Consider the following 26172-nt stretch of genomic DNA (forward strand, 5'->3'; position numbering starts at 1 on the left):
ACAAAATACTAATTACGTACACTAATCGTTCTTTCGTAAACTTTTCATATGGTGTGGTCACGTGTGATCACACATCCAATCCGAACAATGTTCCGTAGGAGCATTTGCCTATCTTGAGGTCATGTGACCTCACGCCCTCCAATCACAACGGCCGGTTGGCGATGTCAACATCCAACATGGCTGCCTCTAATGACCTCACTGCGGAGTTGCGTTTTTGTATTTTATTTTAACATAACGGAGTTTAAAGAGTTGTGAATGCGTATATATATGAAGAACATGGTTACGTAGAAGCAATTTTATTAATTCTGAAGAACGTACTGACAAAATAGCGGACCTCATGGCACAAATGGAAGTAATATTTAATCAAACGGAGTTTTGCAACAATTGACCTTCGTTATCATCACACCTGCACTGGTGAGTCATTTTTTAAATTATAATGTAAATAGGGGTGGCATTCTTAAACTAAAAGTTGCTTTGTTTACTTTAATTTACTTATTTAGTGTCATGCACCATTAACAGGTGCTCAAAGCACGCTAAAATGTCACGTGAAAAAGAAATCACGTTGAAATTTTATCTTTAAACAACATTTCGCTTCCATATTTGTCTTTGGGTATTTTAATATATATAACGCTAGATGTCTTAAAGGGGAATTGTAAGTAACTAGAGGCCATCTTGTGTAGGAGATTCTTTGCCGGCTACTATTTTAGCATACGGATTGCAAGCATAAAATGATCATTGACCGACGTCCAATCCATTTGGACAGGGAGGGATGGCAGCGATCGAAAGATCAAATGCACAATGTAACAAGAGAATACAGAGAAACAAAAGATGTTTATAACAGTTAATTAGAAAAGGACCAAATTTGAACTAATTCGTCTTTATTTGAAAATTGATAAATATTTGGATTTAAATTTCGATTGTTATTTTTTTAATCATTTTTCTGTTTTTAGCGTACTAATACTATTTAAAATTACTATGTATTCTACATGTCCATTTAAATGCAAATTCAGGGATCAAAGAGTTAATCCCATTTAGATGAATATTCTTAGTAGAACAAATTGCATTTTTTAATTGATTATATTTGTCGTTACTTATTAATTGTCTTGCATGCAGTGCACGTACATTTGCGTAACGGGGGGCTTAATTGCTATCTATAGGGACATTTAGGTGGTATATTACCATAGCATTTGGAATCCCACGAATGTAGCAAAATTAGCGCCACCTATCGGGCAAAATGCATATCGCAAGAACAGATCAGTTTATAGCGAAAAGAGACATGCAAAATGTCAATAGAAGGTTCGCTGCGGTTTGGGCGATAAATATCGTACGTCTGCCTATCGAACGACACTGACGCAAAATGGCCACCCGTCGGCACGTTTAAGACATCTAGCGAGCGTACGTACGGGCCACGGCGGCCGGCGGCGTTCAGTTGATTTTGGCCTGAGGTCGACCGCCCGAGCGGAAGAGGTTGCGGAAAGGCTTGGCGAGAGCCTTGCCCACGTTGGAGAAGAATTTCCCGGACGGAGGCGCGGCACCCCCGCTCAGCGCTTGGAGGTGCAACTTGAGGTGGCTGAACAGGGTGTCGTCAAAGTCCGGGTCCTGGATCAGCGAGGGCATCTCCACCGACTCAAACTCCTTGCAGAGCTCGCGGGCCACCGCCTGGATGACGCCGTCGTAGGTGTCCAAGTCGCCCAGGGCGGCGGCCATCTTGGGGCTGATCTCTTCCACCGCCCGCTCCGACAGGCGCTTGATGACGGGCAGGATGGCGCTGATCTTGGTGGCCGAGCGGCACTTCCAGGAAAGGCGCATGAGCAGGGTGACCAGCAGGGCGCTGAGCAGGCTCCTCATGTGGGCCTGGTGGATGCTCCCGGTAGGGGAGGGGAGCGGGGGGGCGGGGCCACGAGAGGCGCGAGAGGAGGAGGCGGCGGCCGAGGCCGAGGCCGGGCCCTCGCCGGGGCCCCCGGCGCCGTCCTCGTCGGGGCTGCGGCTCAGGTCGGAGATGAGCGAGTCGATCTCGTTGAGGGCGCCCGAGACCTCCACCCGGCTCTTGGCGTTGACGCGCAGCACCTTGAGCCACAGGTGCAGCTGCTGCATGTACTTCTTGATGGTGTCGTCGGTGATGGCGTAGAGCACGTTGCAGTAGGCGTGCTGCTTGACCGACATGCCGCCGTCCTCCTGCGCCGCCATCAGGTGCTCGTAGACGGTGTCGGTCAGCTGGCGGCGCTCCTCCTCCGTGCAGGTCTCGGGCTCCCAGTCGGCCAGGTTGGAGGTCAGGCTGTCGAACTTGCTGCTCAGCTCGTCCTCGGAGAGCGGGCGCGAGGCCGAGCGCGAGGTCTTGCGCCCGCTGCCGGTGGCCCGCCGCCGCCCCGAGCTGCAGGTGGGCAGGCTGACCACGAAGGGCGGCTCCGACTTGGTGAACATGCTCTTCAGGCCCGCCATCATCTTCTGGAAGCGCGAGCGGCCCACCGTGTTGAGCGAGCTGCGCACCACCAGCTCGTCGCTGCGGGCCGACGACTTGGGCCGCGAGGAGAAGAAGCGCTTGACCTTGGCCAGCACGGCGCTCATGTCGATGCAGGGGTTGGCGAAGACCCGCGAGGAGGAGGCCCCGTCGGCCGCCCGCCGCTGCAGCTGCACCATGGTCTGCACGATGTCGTCGGCGGCGGCGCTGGCGTCCTGCGAGCGGCGCGAGGCCTCCTCGCCGGGCTCCTCGCGCCCCTCCTTGGCCCACTTGAGCAGGATGGCGGCCACCGAGCGGGCGGCCGCCTCGGCGTCCACCGGCGTCAGGCCGCTCATGCGGTAGAAGCGCTGCGTCATCTTGCTCAGGTAGGACAGGCACTTGTGGGCGTGGTTGACCATCTCGTAGAGCGTGTTGACGTTGGACATGGAGGCGTTGACGTACAGCTCCGACTGGCCCTCGTTGCCGCTCAGCGCCGAGCTCAGCACCGAGTTCATGCGCACGCTGGCCTCCTTCTCCACCAGCGCCGTGAAGGGCCGGGCGCCCACAAACTCCACCTCGGGCACGTCGGCGGCGGCGGCGAAGGTGCTCATCAGGCTGTCGCCCAGCTGCGGCGTGCAGCGCTCGATGGCGCTGCTCATCTCGTCGGGCGAGGCCCGCCCCTCCAGGTGCTCCACCAGCACCGGCACCACCAGACGCAGCACCTCGGTGGCCACCGTCTGCACGATCTCGCCGCACATGTCGGCCAGGATCATGTCCACGGCCGGGTCTCGCACGCCCGCCGCCAGCAGGGCCCAGTGGGCCGGCGTGATCTTCAAAAAGTGTTTCTCCGTCAGGGACAGCAGGACCTGGCTGGAGATGTACGTGGAGTCGCTGTCCATCTCGACGCGAGCCGCGGGCGGGGTCGGGCTCGGCTCGGTTCGGGGCGGGTGTCCGCCCCAAAAAAAAAAACGGGGAAAAAAAAGGTCGAAAACAACGGCGGGCGAGCGCCGACCCGCCAGGGCGCTTTCCGTCGCGATGTCGCGTTTGATGTCGGCGTGACGTCGCTTCTCGATTAAACGTGATGTCGTGTTTGTGACAAACGCGCCTTTGAGGGGGTGGCGCCCCAGAAGTCTGCTGTTGTGACAGATGTCGCCCTCTTTTTTTTTTTTTAACCGACCTGAATGGGAGCCGGTCCCGGACAAGTCAAGTAGCGCTACAACCTAAAAATGGCCAGTGTAAAGGTTGTATGTGTATTTTTTTTAGGTTTTCAATGATCTTCTCGCACTTGCGATTTCACATAGGTCGGACTATTTTAGATATAATATTTTATAAATGGATTAAAAGCCCGGAATATTCAGTTTTTTAGAGATCTAAAACAATGTTTATTTTAGCTTTTATTAAAATACATATTTATATATTTTTCTATACTATACTTTCTATACTTCATTTGAATTAGATCCTAAAACAGAAAGTCGACACTCACCATTGACTTTCCCGTGTCACACAAAATGATGCGGCGGGCCACATTTGGCCCCCAGGCCGCCACTTTGAGACCTGTGCGCTATTGGGTGAGGCGGAAGACAAAATATGGACGTACTGGTCGTTGCAGCCTTTTTATAAGAAATTTTTATTTAAAAAAAATTGAAAACGGGTTTACCCTGTATTGACAAGTGTACAATATTTAAAGAAAAAATGGGGAGAATATCACAGAGAGAAATAAAACATGTTGTTCTCCATGTGTCCACCAGGTCGCGCCAATGTCCCGCAGCAAGCCCAAGCGGATGGAGGCCGACCTCTCCAAACCTCTCCCCGGCCATGACAGCTTCCTGCCTAGCTGGGCCGGGCCGGGCCGGGGCGAGGCTTGGCTTGGCTCCTCCACACTCACATCGGGATGAGCCGAGTCGCCGAGGGGGAGTCGAGTCGGTCGGCATGACGACTACCGCACGTCCTCGCTGCTCCATTTGAGGTCGTTGAAGAACGAATGCGCATTCTGGTAAGTGTGACGCATTTGTTTTTTACTCGCAAGAAGTTCAACCTTGCTGTGTTTTGTTTTCTTTTTCCGTGCTCCTTCGCTAAGTCCTTCAACGTGTCACTTATGTGGTATAACGTCACGACGTAGGTACCTACTTCCATGGAAATTTTGGCTAGTTTTACGTTTGCACGCTTTTTAGTCATTGCCAGACTTTTGGTGATAAAGACTCGCCCACTCATTTTTTTTTACTAGAAGGTCATGTTTCATACGGCATAGGTGCAAAAGTGGGGCTTTGCAGAGGATTAAAGGCTGGGTTTCGAACATGACGTGATGTCGGTTCCAGAATTGTGGCTACATACTACAAGGAGCTGGACGTCACTTTTTAAAGTGAAATAAGAGAGATCAGGCAACGTTTTGGAGTGCAGCGGAATTTATAGTTTGGTTTCAGACCGGTTTTATCGTGTGATAATCGAGGAAAAGTTGCTAGTTTTGTTCGTAAAGCGTGGAATGGCGATGCAACTTGAATGACGTCGCAAGTTAAATGACGTCACTGGCAATGGGAACTTGCCTTTTTATTTAAAATAAATAAACAATGACAACGTTGGTAGTATCACTTTTTAGTTGTTGTTTAAGTTTTATGCACTTGAAAGACATCAGTGACTTACTATTTCCTTACAAGGAGGGATTTTTTTTCCTCCCCAAGGATTTATGAGTCATTTTTTTTATTTGGGTCATGTCACGTGATTTAAACCAGCCTTTCCTAAATGGAAACATGTATTTTCCTATCATCGTGAGAATTATGTTGCAAGATTAAGTCAAAGTTTAAAGAAGGGAGAAAAGCAACAACTGAGTTGTCCCATTTTGGGATGAACACGTCACGTAAACAAATTAGTGGGAGAGACATTTTTTTAACTCTTCATCTGCCATTGACGTTCAATTAGTATGAAATAGGGATGTTCCTGATCAGAAATTGAATTGGAATGTGCTACATTAGCGAATACAATTCACTTACTGCACCGGTGTCAAAGTGGCGGCCCGGGGGCCAAATGTGGCCCGAGAAAGTCAATCATAAGTGTCGACTTTTTGTTCTAGGATCAAATTCAAATTAAGAGTATAGATGTATATTACATTTCCTGATTTCCCCCTTTTAAATCAATAATTGTCATTTTTAATCATTTTTTTCAGTTTTTAGTTCAAAAATCATTTTGTAAAATCAAAAAATATAACTAAAATAAACATTGTTTTGTTCAATGGCTGCCGCCTTCCACTTGGACGTCAGCTAATGATAAACTCATGTGCTACATTAGCGAATATGATTCACTTACTGGTGGTTACGTGCGAGCCTATGGGCTAAATGCCTCCTGTTTTTCAAAGTAAAAGTGGTCGGGAATGAGGTAGGAAGAATGGCCCTGGTGGTAAATGCATCGTTTTGCTTTCCCAGAGGGGACATGAGTAACAGCGGGACGCCAGCCCCGGATGGACGGGCCCCCACGCCCCAAAGGGCGCCCTCTACCGGCCCCCCGCCGGAAGAGCCCTCGGGCGGGGTGGGCTCGTCCCTGACGGACGTGGCGGAGATGTGGGTCAAGTTCGGCAAGACCTTCGCCACCATCCTGCCCATCTACGTCCTGGGCTACTTGGAGTTTAGCTTCAGTTGGGTCCTGATCGGACTGGCCGCCCTTTTCTACTGGAGGCGAGCCCACGGCGACCGGGACCACCATGTCAATCGCGCCTTGGCCTTCCTGGAGCACCGGGACGCCGTCGTCAAGAAGGCGCTGCCCACCACCGAGCTGCCGCCGTGGGTGAGTGTTCGGGGTCCTGGAGAATGTTTTTTTCCAACTTCCTGTTATGATAGGCGGCCCCGCCCCATTCTTGACCAGCGTGTCATTTTATCAGATTGAATCAAAATGGCCGACTTCCTGTTACATTCTGGGCATATCACGTTCATCCCGATGTCTTTTTAGTGTCCGTCATTTTTGAATTTTCCCTAAAGCAGCAACTGGGGCTCATTTTGGTGCAATTTGTTGTTTTTGGTGTATGTTAGGGACCGCCCACTTTTGTTTTCATCAATTAAACTAGCGTCAGGGGCGACAGATTTCATTTTACAGCCTAAAATGGCTGATTTACTGTTAAATTTGGGCCAATATTTGTGCATCCACTCGCATTTGAAAAACATTTGCTCCGCCCACTTTCACGTCCATTCATTAAACTAACGGCAGGGCTACTTTTTTAATTTCACTGACTTTGGAAGACTTTCTAAAATGGCTAACGCTCACTCCGCCCACTTTTGTTTCGGACGTCTCCCGGAGAAAAACTCCCTGAAATTCCCGGCAGTTTTGAGAAGCCAAACGATTGGACACCCGGCCCGTGGGCGGGGCTACGACGCCCGTCTCGTGAGGCCTCGGGCGGGGCGAGAATGGCAACAATGCAGAGGAACGTAACAGCGGGAGGGCAACGGGTCTACGTTCTTCAAAGCTGTCAAAGAAATCATAATTGGCCTTTCGTGTCGTCGAGCCTTTTTTTTTTTTGTTGCATAAACTAGTTTCATTGAAAATTGTGAAATGACTTTGAATTTAGTGTCCACATGAACAACAACAACAACGACAATACGACCCCATTTCAATCCCAGTTAAACAAACTTTGACCTTGTCTCCACAGGTTCATTATCCGGACGTGGAGAGAGTGGAATGGCTCAATAAGGTAATTGTTTTACCGTATTTTCACGACTATATGTTGGAGACCATTTAAGACTTTTAGGTGCGCCTTATAGTTCTGAAAATACGGTAGTCCATATATGGCATTAAGTGGAAAAATGGAGGTCGTGTCATTTCCTGGCAGACGGTGAAGCAGATGTGGCCGTTCATCTGCCAGTTTGTGGACAAGTTGTTCCGGGACAGCATCGAACCGGCTGTGCGGGGGGCCAGCCCCTACCTGGCATCCTTCTGCTTCTCCAAGATCGACATGGGCGACAAGGTGGGCGTCGGCCAGGTGCCGTCGGCCAATGGCGTGTCTTGCCCTGAACGCTCATCTTTTTATTTTCATTTTTTTTTGTAGCCTATCCGGGTGAACGGCGTCAAGGTTTACACGGAGAATGTGGACAAGAGGCAGGTGATCATGGACTTGCAGATCAGGTGGGACATTCATGTCTGCGTCCAAAAATCCGGAATTTGCAATAATCGAGGGATTACTGTACTTCTTTTGCAGTTTTGCGGGAAACACGGAGATTGACGTAGATGTCAAGAAGTACTACTGCAGGGGAGGAATCAAGAGCATCCAGGTAAGCGGCCATCTTGTCTTCTGGCCACTTTTTCTCTTTAAAAACGCAAAGTGACGGCGCCTCTGGTCTTGCAGCTTCACGGCGTGATGCGGGTGGTGATGGAGCCTCTCCTTGGAGACATGCCACTGATCGGAGCGCTCTCTGTCTTCTTTCTCCAAAAACCCGTAAGTCCCATGTTGATGATGTCATTCCATTGAGTTTGTTGCCAGATATGCAGATGTGGGATTTATCAGTCAATTCCAAAGTTTAAATGCCCAGCCAAAAATAAGAGCAATTAACATTTTCTTTTCTTTTTCATGTTAATTGCTGGAAAAAATGCTTTTGAAAAAAATAATTTTGATGCAAAATGCATATTAAGTAGTTTGGTAAAAACGAACATAGCCAACTATGGAAGATCCGTACTATTTGGCAGCTCTTTTTTTTCTAGCATAGAGCTGTAATTTGAGCCAATCACGGCCTTGATCGATATCAACATGAGAATGTGCAAAAGATGATTCTCCAAATGTGTCTTTCAGCTCCTGGATCTCAACTGGACAGGTCTAACCAACATCCTGGACATTCCCGGGCTCAAGTATGTGATTTTTTTTGTTTTTTGTGGCGCTTCCCATTGGCTTCCTGTTTGTTTTCACCCCAGAGCGACTGGCAGAATGTCGCCTTCCCCGTCTGACGGGTTTTTTTGGGGCTTCTCTGTCACGCGCAGGCCGGCGTGCGCGCGGTCGGGCGGTTGACTTGCCCCGACCACGCCCTTTTTTTCACTTTCAGACTTGGCGTGGCGCGAGTAAGTGTGATTGTGGGCGTTTCCTTTGTGGAATGCGCGTTCTCGTGCCAAGGGAACACACCCAACTTAGAATGAACGTACATGCCGATTGCGGAAGGAAGAGAATTTGCTATAATCGCGCTGCCCCCTGCTGGAGATTGGGCGCCACTTCACAGGCAGAAACGATACAAAAAGGAAGCCACTTGCGCGAGCCCCAAAATCAATAAGAAGGGGCCCAGAATGGACGAAAATACACAGAAAATGACCTGAAATGCCTCAAAATTTACAGCCATGATCCATTTGAAGTGGGAGGGATGGCAGCAAATGAACAAATATTCATGATAAACTCGTTTCAAATCACAAAATAAGGTTGAAAAGAGCTGGTTATTGTTATAGTGGGTCCATTAGACGCCCTCTGTTGGTCACACTGCGCAAGATCTGACCAACCCGAGTCTGATGATGGTGTTCAAAATGTCAAACGTTTTAAGCGCTGTATTCCTTCTTATGTCCAGCGGGCTGTGCGACAACCTGATCCAGGACATCATCGCGGGCATCCTGGTGCTCCCCAACCGCATCAGCATCCCCCTGGTGGGCGAGTCCCAACTGGAGCAGCTCCTCTTCCCCGTCCCCCAAGTACGACAAAGCCCAGCCGCCCACTCCTATTAGCTGTTATGCTAACCCGCCTCTGTCCCCCAGGGCATCCTCCGCATCCACTTCCTGGAAGGCCAGGACCTGGTGGGCAAGGACAAGTTCCTTGGCGGTCTCATCAAGGGCAAGTCGGACCCCTACGGCGTCATCCGGGTGGGAAACCAACTTTTCCAGAGCAAAGTCATCCACGACACGGTCAACCCCAAGTGGAACGCCGTCTACGAGGTGAGGTCACGGCGAAGGGGCGGGGCTTCGGGGCGGCGCCCGCTCACCCTCGGCTTGCGCCTGGCAGGCCGAAGTGATGGACCCCGCCGGGCAGAATGTGGAAGTGCAACTCTACGACGAAGACACCGACAAAGACGACAGGCTGGGAAGGTAACGCTACGTTTGTGGCGAGCAGACGTCCAATGAGAAGGGAGGCTGATTTGCTTTTGTTTCCAGCGTCACCATCGACGTGGGCGAGTTGGCCAAAGAGCGGAAAGTGGACGAGGTGAGTGGGCTGATGCATCTAGAAATGGATCAATAACCCTTTAGTTACTGTATTTTCACCACTATATGGCGCATCGCATTTAAAGGCAACGGTCCATATATAAAGTGCACTGAATTATAAGGCACCCTGTTTATTTTGGAGAAAATGTAAGATTTTTATGTGCGCCTTATAGTCGTTAAAATACAGTAAGTCATGATTTGCAAATGTTCCCCATTTTATGAATGTTGTTTTCTTGCCCAGTGGTTCAGTCTGGACGACGTCGCCACCGGGAAGTTGCACCTGAGGCTGGAGTGGTTGTCTCTTTTGGCCACGCCCGACAAGCTGGACCAGGTCAGATTTGGGTAGTATTATTCAATATTTTGATATTTTTGTTTTATAAATGGATTAAAATCCCTGAATATTCCATTTTTTATAGATCTAAAACAATGCTTATTTTAGCTTTTTTTAAATAGCTTTTTTAAAAAAATGGATTAAAAATTGACAATTGATTTAAAAGTGGGAAAATCATGAAATGTAATATACATCTATACTCTTCATTTGAAATTGATTCTAAAACAGAAAGTCGGTACTCATCATTTACTCTCTCGGGCCGCACAAAATGATCCGGTGGGCCACAGTTGGCCCGCGGGCCGCCACTTTGACACCGGTGATCTAATGTAATCCGCCGTTTGGACAGGCTCTGGCCGCCATCCGCGCCGACCGCGGCAAAGCCAACGAGGGCCCCTCCTCGGCGCTGTTGGTGGTCTTCTTGGACTCGGCCAAACACCTCCCCGTGAGTGAAAAAAAAACACAAGCACATACTAAGAAAGAAATCTCCAATCTGACCTTTGTGGTTGTCGTCGATGCATTTCTGGCGTTGGTTGCAGGCCGGGAAAAAAGTGACCAGCGATCCCAGTCCTTTCGTGGAGCTTCGAGTGGCTAACAAGTCCAACGAGAGCAAGGTCAGCCCAAAATTGGACTTCATATTATTTATTTTTGTCAAAAATGAAAGATAAACGTTTGAATTGCAGACGCGCTACAAAACCGACGAGCCCGTCTGGGAAGAAGCCTTCTCCTTCTTCATCCACAATCCCAGGACTCAAGATCTGGAAGTGGAGGTAAGGAAGAAAGGAAGGGATGAAGGGAGGACAGAAGAAGAGTTCAACTCCCCTCACTTGTCCTTCCTTCCTTCCGTCAGGTGAAAGACGCCAAGCACGACGACTGCTCCTTGGGGACCCTCGTCGTACCCCTGAGCCGCCTGCTGGAGGCGCCGGATATGACACTGCAGCAGCAGTTTCCCCTGCGCAACTCGGGACCCGGATCCTGCCTCAAGATGAAGATGGCTCTGCGGGTATGACCCATTTCATCCCATTTTAGATAGAATATTTAGATTTTTTTATTATAAATGGATTAAAATAACTGGATTAAAAAAAAAAGTGTGAATAAACTCTCACACCAGAAACTTTCATTTGGATTTGATTGAGTTTGTAGACTGTCCAATCCATTTCAACTCCCAGTTCCAATTGTTTGGACATCTATTAACGATAAACTGCGCTTTCAGGTGTTATGTCTGGAAGAAGAAGGCGAAGTGGCCTCCCCCGGGTCCGAGCGGGACCGGACGCCGGCCCGGGGCGACCCCACGGAGCCGGCCCCCGACACCATCCCGCGCTCGGCCTCCGCTTCGGCCCAGGACGTCTTGAGGCGGCGGCAACGGCGGGAAGAGGACGAGGCCCCGCGGCAGAGGGAGCCCAGTTGGTCCCACTCGGGGTCGCAGCTTTTCCCGGAAGGGGCCAAAGAGGCCACGCCCAGTATCGCCTCGGACATCTCCAACCCGTTGGCGGCTCAGGAGTTGCAACAGAGACTCCAGCAGATGCACAAGTAAGTGGGCTCTTTCTCCAAAATGGCTATGTCTATGACATTGGCCATTTTAACCTGGCTATTTTGTTCCTGTTTCAGTGGCTCTGGGCTCAACTACTTCCCCCTGGGCGAGATTCAACTAAGCGTAGTCCACAGCTCCCAGAAGAACAAGTTGGTGGTGACGGTCCACGCCTGCAGGTATCTCGCAACCACACGCTAAACCACATCAAAAAATGGAATGCTGTCAAATTGGAGGCCATTTTTGTATTTTTCTTCCTTCTGCCGGCATCCAGGAACCTGATCTCGTTCAGCGACCACGGCTCGGACCCGTACGTCCGTCTCTACTTGCTTCCTGACAAGCGGCGATCGGGACGGAGGAAAACTCACACGTTCAAGAAAACGCTCAACCCCGTTTACGAGCAGACGTGAGTGGCGGGTGGCGCCCCCTGGTGGTTGGAGGTTTGAGATACATTTATTTTTTTATTTTTTTGCTTGCGGTGACCAGGTTCGAGTTCAGCGTGTCGTTGGTGGAGCTCCACAGGAGGACGCTGGACGTGGCCGTCAAGAACGGCGGAGGCCTGTTGTCGAGGCACAAAGGCCTTCTGGGAAAGGTATTTTTCTTTTTCTTTTTTTCCTCCCTTCCAAAATTGTCCCTCTCTAATGTTTAATAGAATGACGTTTTTTGTCCATCAGGCGTTGGTGAGTTTGAATCCCGAGGACACGGCCAAGGGTTGGACGCAATGGTCAGTTAGCATCCCGTCATCTCCCACAAAATACAAAGAATTCCCATTATTTAGCCCATAATATGTCAAATTTTTAATTTTTTTTTATTTTGAACTCCAGGTATGATCTGAGTGAAGATGGCCAAAGGAAGCCTCACCATCTTTAAAGTCTTAATCGTCTATCCCTCCGGGAGCAGCCTACATAGCGCCCCTAGCGACCAAAAAGGGAAATGCCCATCTTTTTTTAGAAATGATATTCAAAAATGATTATCATTTTTGTAGATGTGTGCCACTGTGCTTAAAGAAGATTCCTTTTTATTTATTTTTTTTATTTTCCTGCGCCAGCCATTGAATTTTCTTACAAAAGCAGATATTTTGACCTTATTTTTTTGCTAATATTATGATTTGGATAAAAGTCATGAAGCCGTAGAAACCAAAGATTTATTTTTAATTAATATAGCAAATTTGTTTAGCTTTAAATTGCAAATTGCCTTTGAAAATATCACAAAATGTTTTCCTACCGCGTTTATTAGGGATAACACGATATATGTATACGTATAAACATTATAGCCAACTTGCATCCATCTGTAGATTTTGTCAAAATATGAATATGTATCATGTATCAGCACATTTAATGGCGATTTATGTTTTTTTGTATTTCTTTTTTTTATGTTAGAAGTAATATTAAGTTACCCATTGACTGCCGTTTATCACGATAGATGTCCAATCCTTTTTGCGTAGGGGTGGTAAATATTCATTCCTGCCTTCCCATTCAAAATGGATTGGACGTGTATCGTCGTCACTGGCATTAACGTTTTTAAATTGTTTAGATATTTACATGGTTTACTCACAGTCTTAAGTCAAGTTCATCATTAGCGTCTTATACTGAAATTTGAATCCTGTTGGAAACACATTTCAAAGTAAGCCTCTGCTTTTATTTGAACGGGTCACTAAAAAAATGCTCCTTCCTTTTGTGCCTTAATAAGTTGCCGTGACCCACAAACAGCTTCCTTGTACTATAGACTTAAGAATGTTTTTGGAATAAAGACAAGAAAATGACCATCTTTTATTTTCAGCTTGTGTTCTGTTATGGTGCCTAAATGAGTTCTACATTTCTGTAGTTTACCTGACAGAAAAGCCTAAAACTAACGACTGATCTTCCTGTTAGGCTTTTATTTTGACGTCTAAGACCGGATGTAGTGCCAGTGAAGACACGGGAGCTTTCCGGCGACGACCAAACGAGGGGAAGAAGAGGAATAAAACGCCCCACCGAGCGAGGAGCCTTTCCGCCCCCACACCCGCCTGCCTGCCTGCCTCCCTCAATCCATCCTTCCATCCATCCATCCGCCCCGCCGACTCCTCAAGCCGCGTAGGCGCCGACCAAACGTAGCCTTCGGGCGTTGAACATGGCCCTTTCACGCGCCGACTAGACTCCGAGGCGGGATAGACATGCTGCCGCTTTCCTCCTTCCTCCACCTGCTCCTTTTCCTCCTCCTGCGGACCTCCTCCCCCGCCTCGGCCGACAGGCGCTTCGGTGAGTCGGTTCGGCACATTTGAAGCCACTTAAGGCGCTTGCTTTGGTTCTAACGGGTTCCATTTTAGGATTCGTACACGTCCAATCAATCTATCAACGAAGAAAAAGACGAAAAATGAACGTCCTTGTGGAAAACGAACACACAAACGATAATTATTTAAAACAACACGGTAGCGAGAGCTTCCATTGCAACCAACGAGTCTTTAATTAGTCCTCATTACAGTAAACAGTGAAAAAGGCCGTCGTGCGTCACAGACCTTTTTGTTTTTTAAAACTATCATCATATTTCACATGTTAATAAGCCCAAAAATACACGTTTACTCCTCAAATGTATGTATTTCAGCAATGTATGACGACGTAAGTACGTTTAGCACTTAAGCTAGCAAGTTTCCCTACAAACATTTGGATTCGATACACGTTGTAGACTTCAAACAATATAAAAATAGGAACACGAATGAATTAATCTACGAATTTATAGATACAAACGTTTAACTAATGTAATATAACATAATAATGCAATTTGTCTGAACATAGTTTCGCAGCTAGCAAGTCACCATCATTAGCCCCACTCAAACAAAAATATAATTGTCCTAATATACATATAAATGAAGTACAAAATAATATGACAATATCCTATTTCAATACCATTTTATGCGTCCAATTTGGCTCAATTAATGTCACTACATTTGTAATAAAGGTGTGCTAAATGCTAATTATGGATTCAATATTATACAGAACGTGATTAATCGTAACGTATCCTAGTTAAATAGTTTAACTCCTTATTAAGTCATTATATCTAGTAAAAAAATGAGGCTGTGCGCTTTAAGTCCGTCTTAATATTAATTAGTACAGTTAATTTTATGGCACGTTTACTTACGCATTTTGTGAGTTAGCATATACGGACATTAATGTGACGGTACTACTTTTGTATTCAATATTAAACACAATGCGATTATTAACAATTCATCTCACAGTGAATTATTTTAACGTGGTTATTTCAGGTTGTTTGTTTGAGGCCGATCTGTGCACGCCGTTGGAACTGTGCGTCAACGGTAAAATGCCGTCCTTCCCATTGAGTCCGATTCCGAGTCCAATGTGTCGTCTCATTACTTTTGTCCCTTTTTTAGATGGGATGTTCGGAAGGTGCCGCTCCGCTCCCGTCCAGGACGCTTACTCGTACGACGTCACCCTGCCCGTCGTCCAACACTTTAGACTGCTGCTGGACAAGATGGCTGCTGCGGGTAAACTTGCACGCACGCAAAGTGGAAATGTATTTTTTTGCATTTTTCCGTGCGATTGGAAATGATGGGCACCCAATCATTTACCTGTTAAAAATGAAATTTAAGCTTTTTAAACGAGTTCATGGAGATCCAATCCATTTGAAAAGGAAAGGTTGGCAGCGAATTCGTTCATTTATTCATTAGATAAATAATTTTCTCAACCAATTTGCGTTCTGTATTATGAGGATGGAAGATACAGCCCTCTAGTGGATGTACGTGGTAACTGCTCATCACAATCGTCTTTTGTATTGTTTGATAATGCAAACAAATGTGTAGTACCACATAATAGAATGTTATATAAACGCATATGCACATAAAATCATAAATTTCAATAATATTAGTACTGGTCCTAAAAATGTCCATTTTGCCTACTTTATCTATCAATTTGGGGGTGTGTGCGCAGGTTTGACGTGGGAGGACGACACCAGCCAGCACATTCTGGCCAAAGAACTTTCCAAAGTCAGAAGGATTCCTCAGCGCTCGCCCTCAAATACCTGGTAAGAAATACAACATTAAAGATGAGAATGTGCACGGTCCATCAACGACGTGTGGTGGCAGGTCGGCGGCGCCGGTGGAGGCGGAGCTAAGCAGGAACCTGCAGGCCTATCTGCGACGCGTCGGACTCCTCCCAAAGGTGGGCGGGGCTGAATATTTGTCTAATCCCGTTAGAACTGGGGTTAAAAATTAAAAAGGAATTAAAAGAACTGCATTGAAAGCCCTGAATATTCCGTTTTTTATAGATCTAAAACAATGTTTCTATTTTGGGATTTTACAAAATGATTTTTGAACTAAAAACAGAAAAACTTTGACACATTTTTGGTATTTTTTGCGTTTGTCAAATTGTTCTTCTAAATTCCATCCAGCCCGACCTCCCCGTCTCCGAGACGTCTCCGTCCTTCAAAGTCCAGCGGAAGCCGTCGGCCGACGAATTGCGACTCCTGCTGGGCTACCTGAGGCTTGCACTCCGACCCGTCTCGGCCCCAGGGAGCTCCCGGTCCAGACCCGACGCCCCGGGACCTCCCGCCAAGGACCCTCTTACGTCGGTGGACGGTAAATGCATGTTTTGAGGTTTTTTTGCGGTGTACCCGCAGAAAACCCACGCAAACTCCACACATTGACCACCCACCTTAGATCCAACACTCGACCCCAGAACTGCGAGGCACATAAAAGGGTTATTTTAGCACATCGCAAGGTGGTGCGAATTCCGCGTGCTGCCACACAGTGGATGGGAGTGGAAGTGCAGCCACAACCATGCATCAAAACATGTCCTGTCTGTTTCTGCCCAATCAGAAAAGTTCATCCAGAAGGTGTTGAAGAACATGGGCCGGCAGCACCTGGACGTGGAGCGACTGACGCCTCACGACATGGACCAGCTGTCCGATTTCATCGTGGATGCCCTGCAAGTGGTGGACAAAAATGGGCACGGCGTTCGAGCCCGAGACTCGGAAGGCGGGGAAGAAGAAGGAGGGCGGAAGGAGGACGAGGATGCGGAGACCAGCTCTCCCCTTCCGCCCGCAGGTGACGCATTTTCTGTCGTAGTTCCCGTTAGGTGTCCAATACATTTGGATCGGAATATAAGGGGAGGTTGCCCCTACCAACATGGCTGACCTGAGGCCATGTTGGTAGGGGCAAAAAACCCATAGAGTTTCTTATCGTTTTTTTTCAACCAACAGGCGTCCAATCGCTGAGCAACGATGACAAAGTGAAGGGAAAGGTACATCATCTAATGTTCTTCAATGATCATGTCTCAATTTATGGAAAATATGCAAATATGAGTGTGTTAACATTAAATAAATAATAACCGCACGATTTTTACCGCCCCCTTTAGGCCGGCGATGGAAACGTCTTTGGCAAACTGCTGAGTTACCTGGACCAAAAGGCCTCTGGCTCCTCCTCCTCCACGCCACCGCCGGCTCCGCCCCCCCATGACAGACGCCAAGACTCGCTGCAGAAGAAGGACGCGGCGCAGTCTCTGGAGGAAGTCTCGGCGGTGGCGGGCTGGCTGAGGGAGACTGGCCCGGCTCCGCCCCTTCGCCCACCCCCCGCCGTGGCCAAATACCAGCACGCCGATCGGAAGGCGCCCGAGGAACTGCAGCTGGACGTCAAGGCGGCCGACGACGACGTCTTCGGATACGTCATCACCGACACCGAGTGAGTACGAGCCAAAAACGAGCCCAAAAACAAAGAAAAGAACGTTCAAATTGGCAAATCTGTCATTAAAACATCACACTAAAGGCCTGATTCTAATTCAGTTGGGGCAATTTCAAAATAAAATACCGGAAGCAGTTGTACATTTTGGGGATGTTTGGATTGTTTTCATATCTTGGTACAAAGATTTGTTTTTCCTAAACTGAATTTTTGGTGAAGTAAGTAAAGACTGTATTGGCCACGCCCCCTAAGATGCCACACCCTCTTGTTGTCCTCAGCGTTCTTCCGACGGACCAAGGTCTGCACTTGATGGAGATTTTGGCCGCCATGGCGCGAATCCAGATCACCGACATGGCCGAGTTGTCGTACGTCCAATTGTTTTCTTGGTGGAACAAAAATATAGAATATGTTAATGTTGAATTTTTTTTTTTTCAGGGTGGTGGGCCCGGCCGTTACCTTCAAAGTCAGCCCCAACCGGCAAAATGTCACCACGGCGGATGTGGCTCGGGTGGCTGGTATGTTCCGCCTTTTTATTTGATTCTACGACTTTACATTAACCGCGATAATCGAGGGATTACTGCACAAATTAAAAGTGAGTTTCTTGCACACGCATGGGTCAAAGTTCACCGCCAGCCTGCGTAAAGACGGCAGTCGTCGCGCGTCGCCCACATCACGACACAATGCCTCCTAGGTCGCCGACCTTTGGTTTATTAAGGGGGGGTCCAAGTGCAACGGGGCGTCACGGCCGTGAGAACGGGCACTCGCAAAAGGGGGCGGAGGTCAGGGGTCGCAATAGCCGGCGCTTCAAATAAGGACCTTAGCTAGCTAGCTAGCTAGCTGGCTAATGATGATGAAAATATTTGGGTTTGATTTATTTAATAAAGGGACAATACAAATTAATGAACATATGTAAACAGGGAGATGTGTTAAATCAAGGGTGTCAGACTATAATATTTTGATTTTTTTTAACAAATTGATTAAAAGAACTGGATTAAAATCCCTGAATGGCATTTTACAGAGGCGAAGAAAACGTTGCTGGAGAAGGAAGCCAAACTCAGCATTTTGGAGACCGGAGTCGCCAACGTGAGTTTTTTTCTTTCTCTTCATATCGATTAAGATTGTCAAAACCCATGTCATGCTATTTCCGTGGAAGGACGGCACCCCCGCGCCCACAAAACGCGTCCTTGAACCCCGCAATTGACCTCAACAGCGTTTATCGGACCGCCAAGGTTGCAAAAAAAGATTTTATTTATTATTTTGCTCAGGGCCAAAAAATGACAGAAAAAATAGAAATAATTGGGTTGAGATGGCAATAGCGATGGGAAGTTTTTATCTCGCTCTTTTTTAAACTCATTTGACCGATAGCGGATCTGCCATAAAAATCAACTCTCTTTAAAGCTACATCTAGTGTTATTTTCATGGCGTGCCAGTAAAAAAAGTAAAAAGGCTGCATAATTATTCATGATTAGCCGCACCCCAGCGGTCCTGGCTGGCGTCATCGCCATGGCGACCGACCCACTTCCCCCGCCTCATCCAAATTTTTAAACTTTAGAATTAGCGACATCTCGCGCCTCGAGTGGCTGCCTGACACCTCCAGCTGTCGCAAAGGGGGGGGGGGGGGGGCACAAAGGGGGGAGGGGAGGGAGGAAGGAGGGGCTTAGCTCACTTGAATAGAAAGATTTTTTTTCCGCTTTTAATGAATTTAAAAATTTAATTTAGTTGATAAAAATGTGAATATCCGGAAGCCACTTTTGCGACCATGACTCGGCACTAAAAAATTAGAATAGGTAAGACCCTACTTTGCAATTTTGCCATTATCATTAACCGCGATATTCAAGGGATTACCGTATATTTTATAGGCTTGTTATTCATTTATTTGGCTGCCATTAGCGGTGATAGTATTCAAATTGTACGACCAAACTCTCACCTCAGAAACTTTTGCTGTGAATTTAAATGATTTAATTGGACGTTTGTTGCTGTCACCTTTAGAAAAATATCATTTCCAGAATTACCATATTTTGTACTAAGGTACCATTCAAGAATTTAAAATGTACAATTACTATCAATTATTGATTTAATAGGGTTAACTGTGCCCCTCAAAATTGAAAAAAGCGTGGAAAAAAATCTGAATTCCTTAAAACACTGATGTCAAAGTGGCGGCCCGGGGGCCAAGTCTGGTCCGCCGCCTCATTTTGTGCGGCCGGGGAAGGTCAATAGAATAATGCTAAATATGATTTTTTTTCAATCGTTATTGCCCTGGACGTGTTTTCCCCTTAGTTATGAATGTATCATCATAAAATGCTTAAATTCCCGCCCTTCATCGAAACACATTAAGGAAGTCATGAAATCGAATTTTACGTTCAATTGTGTCAAAAGACATTTTTAAATACATAATTTTTTATTCTCGCAACGATGACAAACGAACGCGCTCGTCTTTGTCGTCGCCCTCCTGTCGACAACATGTGGAGTCGTCGCCATGGCGACCGGGGAGGGGAGACGAACGACATGTGCGGGAGACGGGCGGGCGACGACCGGGGCCGAGGGCGGGGCTACACATAAAAGGGGGATGCGTGCACTGGCCGCCCAAGAAAGACTCGCTCGTGCTTCGTCCTGGAACGCCTCGCGGGGGGAACAAATCACAGGAAAAATGACATTTTTTGCCGGAATTCGCCGGAAAATGAGCATGAGGACCGAGAGGTGGGTGCTCGTCGTTTTGTGACCGCGGCCCGGTAAATAGCCGTGACGTGTAGGCGTACCAAAAAAGTTGATTGGGAGAGTCTATTTTGGCTAAAAGCGTCAAAATAAAAGATGCGTAACCATGTGACATTTGAACCAAATGGTTTTTAAAATTTCAAAATAAAAGCGTACAATTGAAATGTGCTTAAAATGAATACAAATTTTCATCAATTGAATTTGAAATGTTTTAGCCACTCCAAATCTAAATGTGGTTAAAAATTTCAAAATAAAAGCATTCATAAGGGGGAATTTTGTTCTATTTGTGGTTTTTAATTTTCGGACCGATTTTACTGTTGTAATTTCAAACTCTTCATCTATTTTGGCTAAAAGTGTCAAACGCGTTTTATTTTGGCGGAGAGGAGAAGGGAAGCTAGATTTGGGGGGGGGGTTCGGTTCTCGGCATCCAGATGGCGCTTCCAATCCAACGTGGAAGAATTGTTCTGCCATTTTTTTTTGTAAAAGAGTCTCCCTGGAATGATTGACACGTACGTCTGATTGACAGCCAGCTCAGCAGCTGCCGGGCTGCCGATGAAAATTCTTTTCATCAAAGTGGCGGCCCGGGGGCCAAATATGGCCCACCGCATCATTTTGTGCGGCCCGGGAAATTAAATGAGTGGCGACTTTCTGTTTTAGGATCAAATTCAAATGAAGAGTACAGGTGTATATTAAATTTCCTGATTTTTCCCCCCCTTTTAAATGAATAATTGTCATTGTCGTGTGCCGGTCTCTCCAGGGCAAGGAGATCCTGTCCATCCCGGGCAAGTACAGCCAGGCCGAGTCCACCAAGTTCCTGGCCCTGACCGTGGCGTCCGTCTCGTGCATGGCCGGCGTGCTGCTGGCGTCCAGCGTGGTCTACTGCCTCCGACACCGCTCGCACCACAAACTCAAGGAGAAGCTCAGCAACCTGGGAACGGACGCCGGACAGGACGCCACCGCCGCCTACCAGGTAAATCAAAGTGACCGCTGTGGCTAACGCTGAGCTAACGCTAAGCTAACCGGTCCACCAGGAGCTCTGCCGTCAGCGAATGTCGGGGAAACCCCCCGCCGAGCGTCCGGAGCCCAGCTCGTCCCGCATCAACAGCGTGTCGTCGCAATTCAGCGACGGTGGCGGCGGCGGCGGAGGGGGCGGGGCTTCGGCCGTCAGCCCCTCGGCCCGCGGAAGCCTGTCGTCCTGGAGCGAGGAGCCCGCTCAGCCCAGCATGGACATCTCCACTGGCCACATGATCTTGGTAAGTTAGTGGATTTTTACCTTTTTTGGGGGCGGGGCCAGTCGTTTTGTCATAAACAGACAGCATTATAACTACTATTTTTATATCGATTTAGAACAACTTGAAACCGTTCATCTCATCCCAATTCCAAACTGTATTACAAATTTCAAAATAAAAGAATTAGCGCGGAGCTAGCTCTCATTTGACAGTAAACATTTAGTTATTTCCCCTCCCCTGAAAATGCAAAAGTACCATAACTTAACCGAATGTATCTGCTAACCCGTCATAAACCGCTCACCCGACCGGCCACGCTTGACCCGCGCAAGATGGCGCCGCAGCTGGCCAAACGCAAACAAAAAAATGTGAAAAGACGCGGGGGCTAATCTGCGCCGGCCGACTATAATCTCTAAGACTCGCCCGGCAACAAAGGACAAGATAATGTGCTTTATGGAGAGAGTCCGCTAATCTTCTTAAGACACAGGCGGAGAGGATGTGGGGGGGGGGGGGGTCGTCAGCCAAGGGACGGAGGGACGGGGAGGGACGGCGGGGGTCACATGAGAACCGGTCATACTACATTAAAATAAGATAAAACGCTCAAAATGAAAAAGCAGTGCAAGTCCTCCATAAATCAAAGTGGGCGGTGCCTCGCCATATCAAAGGCCGCCATTAGCAATCAAAACATTTGGATAGAAAATGGACTTGGGTGTCATTTTGTGTACTTTATTTACTACAAGCTTTATTTACTGCTTGTTGAGAACCAAAAAAACTATTCTTGTGATATTAAAAAAAAAGTCTCTTATTGAAAAATGGATGTCCAACAAATAAAAAATGTAGTTTACACAATAAAAAAAATTCTATTATGACCCGACAGTCGTTTCTGGCCACCTTAAAAAAATTCAACTTTCTACGTTGCACGGTTTGGACAAACATAGCGAGAGATTCTTAACATACACACATAAATCCTTCTTTATAAGGATTATAGACAAGTGGGTGTACATTTACTTGTCTGTACAATGCAAAAAATAGCTACATTTGGATCAGCTCTGGTCGGGTTTCCTTCCCGATGCTTTGACGGTGTGTCTTATTAGCTCCAAAAACCACTCCCCCATCGCCCCCCCCCCTCCCCCTCCCCCACAAGAGGTTTATTGAGTGTTTACGCGACACATGGTGATCTCAGCACCTCCTGATTGGATTGCAGTAATCCCTTTAGGCTGCCGCAAAACCCTATTACTCTGGCATTAGGGCGGCCGTGGGTGGGCGGGGCTTAACGGGACGCTGGTGGATGTCGCGAGGTGTGTCACGTTGTGTCACTGTGGTCATCGGGAAGGAAATCGAGGGGCCGCTTTAAGGTCAACTCCATTTCACGTGGGCCGGACCATTTTAGATAGAATATTTAGATTCTTTTTTTTATAAATGGATTAAATGCCCTGAATATTCCATTTTTATAGATCTAAAACAATGTTCATTGTAGCTTTTTTAAATATATTTTTAGATTTTACAAAATGAGTTGGCAATCATGATTGACTTTCCCGGGCCAGACAAAATGATGTGGCGGGCCATATTTGGCCCACGGGCCGCCACTTTGACACCCGTGCCGTAGACGCTCCAGATTAAAAACCTTAGAGACCTTTGTGACTTTTGACCTCTTAGGCACCATATTTGTTTCCCTTCAAGATCGAAATAATAATAAAAATGCTATTTCCTATTATACTTGATGTCATAATGAACGTGTTGAATTGTAAAAATATGGACAAATGAATGTATTTTGTTTCCATCGTAGTCATACATGGAAGACCACCTGAAGAACAAGAACCGGCTGGAGAAGGAGTGGGAGGCCTTGTGCGCGTACCAGGCCGAGCCCAACGCGTGCACGGCGGGCCTGAAGGACGGCAATGCCAAGAAGAATCGCTCGCCCGCCGTGGTGGCCTGTAAGACAACAACAAAAAATCATGATTGAACCCATTGAAATCCAAATGGGCCACCATTTACCAACAGATTCCACTATTTTCCTTACAGACGATCATTCCCGCATCACTTTGCGACTGGAAAACAGTCAAGGCAACTCGGACTACATCAACGCCAGCCCTATTGTAAGTATAGCCTATAAACTCCATACCAAGGGTGTCAAAGGGGCGGCCCGGGGGCTAAGTCTGGCCCGCCGCATCATTTTGTGCGGCCCGGGAAAGTCAATCATGAGTTTCTATTTTAGGATCAAATTAAAATGGAGTATAGATGTATATTATATTTTCCCCCTTTGAAATCAATAACTCATTGTTTATATCATTTTTTCAGTTTTTAGTTCAAAAATCCTTTTGTAAAATCTAACAATATATTTTATATATCTAAATATTCTATCTAAAATAAGACACCCTGAACTTTTCAGATGGACCACGACCCCCGAAACCCCGCCTACATCGTCACGCAAGGCCCGCTGCCGTCCACCGTGGCCGACTTCTGGCAGGTGAACCTCCCAGCCACCGGGGGGCGCAAAAGACGGGAGGGACGGCGCCTCCTGACCAAATTGATTTTTAAAATTTTCAGATGGTTTGGGAGAACGGCTGCGTGGTGATCGTCATGCTAACGCCGTTGGTGGAGAACGGCGTCAAACAGTGCTACCACTACTGGCCAGACGAGGGCTCCAATCTATACCACATTTACGAGGTACGTAAAGGTCACGGGAGCACCAAAATGGCGACCGGTGTGAGACTTTTGGTGGCGTCGCAGGTCAATCTGGTGTCGGAGCACGTCTGGTGCGACGACTTCCTGGTGCGGAGCTTCTACCTGAAGAACATGCAGACCAACGAAACCCGCACCGTCACGCAGTTCCACTTCCTGACCTGGCTCAACCAGAACGTCCCCGAGACCAGTCGCACTCTCCTGGACTTTCGCAGGTAGGGGACCGCGCACCCGCGGAAAAGCCGGAAAGTTGACAATTTGCAAAATGGGGACATTTTCGTATTGGGGTTAACAAGTGAACACATTGAAACTGCTTTAAAAGGCTGGATTTTCCATGATTTCAGATCTTTCTTAGAGCCAAAATGGCCGACAGTATGTCCAAAAACTAAAGTCCGCCCGACGTCAAAACAATCTACTTTTTTCCTCCGAATATGAATACGACGACCACTCTGGCGATTGCACGAGGCCCTGCCGAAAGCAAAACGGTTGTCACGGTTACCGCGAGCGACCCACCCTCTTTTTAGCGGCTAATTAGCGGTTGCCAGTGTCATTTTTGTGATGTTGCAGCTAGTAATATGAGCCCAGTTGCATAGTCACAAAAGTGATCATTGGAGACTGCCATTATGCAACTGAGGCTGGCCGTCCTCCAGCCTGGAAACTTAACCCTCCGCCTCCATAGTCGTCACTACCCGCGACTTTACCACCTTAATACGCCGTCCTCATTTTGCCGACATCCTCGTGCTTGTCCACGCCCACACGCAACCCCGCCCCCTTCACGCTCCCTGTCAACGGCACACGGAATTGGACGTGGCGCTCGGCCCCCCCTGACGCGTCGATTCGGCACGCCCGCCGCCGCCGAGTCACAGTCCCGCGCTTAGCCTGCCGGCTGTTTCCATGGCAACGTGACTTTTGACTGCGGCGAGCGCCGGCCGGAGGCGCGCGGGGGCGAGAGACGCAACCCTCCCCTTGGGACCCCCACCCGCCTGCAAACGCACGACATTTTTGCGCAGCCATTTTCTTGAAAGTGGGCGTTTTTTTCTGATTTAAAACAAATCAATTTTAATCCATTTTCTGTGTTTTTAGTTCAAAAATCACGGTCTTGGCGTGACTTCTTAGGTTTTTGTGTTTTTGCAGGAAGGTCAACAAATGCTACCGCGGACGCGCCTGTCCCATCATTGTTCACTGCAGGTGAGTAAAGTACCACTAAATCCGCAACGACGGCTATAGACGTCCAATTCATGAAATTTTTGTTTTGCGTCGCGCAGCGACGGCGCCGGCCGCAGCGGGACGTACGTCCTCGTCGACATGGTCCTCAATAAGATGGCCAAAGGTGAGCGTCTACTCTGGTCTACCTGAACTGCGATCTTCGAGGGATTACGGTAACATCCTCCATTGTCTTTTATTTTGAAGGGGCTAAGGAGATCGACATTGCGGCCACTTTGGAGCACCTGCGAGACCAACGTCCCGGGATGGTCAACACCAAGGTGAATCAATCCTTTAGGTCAAGGGTGTCAGACTCGGGTTGGTTGGCGGGGCCATTTAACGTCAATTTGGTTTCATGTGGGCCGGACCATTTTAGATAGAATATTTAGTGGAACGCCATTGGTTGACCTCGCTCCCTTTCGCCTTCAGGATCAGTTCGAGTTCGCGTTGACGACGGTGGCCGAAGAAGTCAACGCCATCCTCAAATCGCTTCCTCAGTAGGGCGGAGTCACCGCCGGCCGGCGACCAATCTTCCCCCTCTTCCTCGTCATCCCGCTGAATCAAGCGCCAGCGCCTTTGACGGCGACGCCCGTCCGACCCGATCGGACGTCCGGCGCCGTCAATGGCGGTTGAAGAGTTTGTAGTGCTCCGCCCCTTTTGACGCCGTTTCCCATTCCTGTGCATGATAGCCGTAAAAACGGAGGTTGTGAGTCAAGATAAATGGAGATGTTTCCGTATGTAGCATTTATTAGCTATCCTTTTTTTTGATTGCTCTTATTTTGAAAGGATCCCTTGTGCTCCGGACAGTTCCAACTTGACATCCCATCGTACCTGTAACGTTTTTTTTTGCCATGGAAAGGTGAGGTAAGCCTGTTTTGGTTGCTGCTATATTACCTGTTACTTGTTTATCTTTTGTCGTATTAGCCATTAGCCATCAAGTTAGCTTATAACTTAGTTGAGTGCTTGTTTGTGCATGGCCAATCATCGCGCTGTCAGTCATTATCCGGGCGGAAAAGAACGAGAGACACAGAAATGTTTAACGGTAAATTATAAAGTGCAAACGACTTGGAGAATTTGTGTTTAAAAAACGACCGGGCCACGTTAGCACATTGTACAGAAAAGCAAAAGAAGAAGCTATTTTGTTCTATCGGTGTCAATAAAGTTGTTTCGTAAATGTCAAATGTGCCTTTTCTGTGTACACGGCAATTTTTTTCGCTAAATGCCAATAGACAAATGATGGATATTATCGTA

At 47.7% G+C, this 26172-nt stretch overlaps 2 protein-coding genes across 2 annotated transcripts; both read left to right on the forward strand.

Annotated features, from left to right (window-relative positions):
* Positions 1-173: 173 nt before the first annotated feature.
* On the forward strand, positions 174-13200 carry esyt2a (extended synaptotagmin-like protein 2a). Its single transcript, XM_077724561.1, has 24 exons — positions 174-414; positions 4186-4430; positions 5851-6208; positions 7065-7106; positions 7245-7379; positions 7461-7537; positions 7611-7683; positions 7758-7847; positions 8199-8254; positions 8953-9073; positions 9137-9313; positions 9381-9463; positions 9530-9578; positions 9819-9908; positions 10255-10350; positions 10445-10519; positions 10589-10675; positions 10756-10908; positions 11119-11435; positions 11514-11612; positions 11708-11839; positions 11920-12025; positions 12108-12157; positions 12258-13200. The coding sequence occupies exons 3-24, from the start codon at positions 5858-5860 to the stop codon at positions 12301-12303; spliced, it is 2505 nt and encodes an 834-aa protein (XP_077580687.1). The 5' UTR covers positions 174-414; positions 4186-4430; positions 5851-5857; the 3' UTR covers positions 12304-13200.
* A 138-nt stretch (positions 13201-13338) lies between these two features.
* Positions 13339-26102, forward strand: LOC144201857 (receptor-type tyrosine-protein phosphatase N2-like). The gene is made up of 23 exons (XM_077724649.1): positions 13339-13670; positions 14672-14722; positions 14798-14911; positions 15354-15447; positions 15509-15584; positions 15814-16000; positions 16241-16468; positions 16624-16664; positions 16779-17101; positions 17377-17463; positions 17534-17613; positions 18117-18181; positions 20568-20780; positions 20842-21063; positions 22823-22970; positions 23059-23132; positions 23426-23503; positions 23584-23703; positions 23767-23933; positions 24853-24906; positions 24984-25048; positions 25129-25202; positions 25351-26102. The coding sequence occupies exons 1-23, from the start codon at positions 13586-13588 to the stop codon at positions 25420-25422; spliced, it is 2718 nt and encodes a 905-aa protein (XP_077580775.1). The 5' UTR covers positions 13339-13585; the 3' UTR covers positions 25423-26102.
* Positions 26103-26172: the final 70 nt, after the last annotated feature.

This window comes from Stigmatopora nigra, chromosome 9, assembly GCF_051989575.1.
Source record: "Stigmatopora nigra isolate UIUO_SnigA chromosome 9, RoL_Snig_1.1, whole genome shotgun sequence".
Classification (NCBI taxonomy): domain Eukaryota; kingdom Metazoa; phylum Chordata; class Actinopteri; order Syngnathiformes; family Syngnathidae; genus Stigmatopora; species Stigmatopora nigra.

Coding starts and splice junctions, on each gene's coding strand:
- esyt2a (XM_077724561.1), top strand. CDS start 5,858: ATGAGTAACAGCGGGACGCCAGCCCCGGATGGACGGGCCCCCACGCCC. Junction 7,107..7,244: donor GAGTGGAATGGCTCAATAAG/GTAATTGTTTTA, acceptor ATTTCCTGGCAG/ACGGTGAAGCAGATGTGGCC. Junction 7,684..7,757: donor GAGGAATCAAGAGCATCCAG/GTAAGCGGCCAT, acceptor CTGGTCTTGCAG/CTTCACGGCGTGATGCGGGT.
- LOC144201857 (XM_077724649.1), top strand. CDS start 13,586: ATGCTGCCGCTTTCCTCCTTCCTCCACCTGCTCCTTTTCCTCCTCCTG. Junction 15,585..15,813: donor GCGTCGGACTCCTCCCAAAG/GTGGGCGGGGCT, acceptor AATTCCATCCAG/CCCGACCTCCCCGTCTCCGA. Junction 25,049..25,128: donor CCTCAATAAGATGGCCAAAG/GTGAGCGTCTAC, acceptor TTTATTTTGAAG/GGGCTAAGGAGATCGACATT.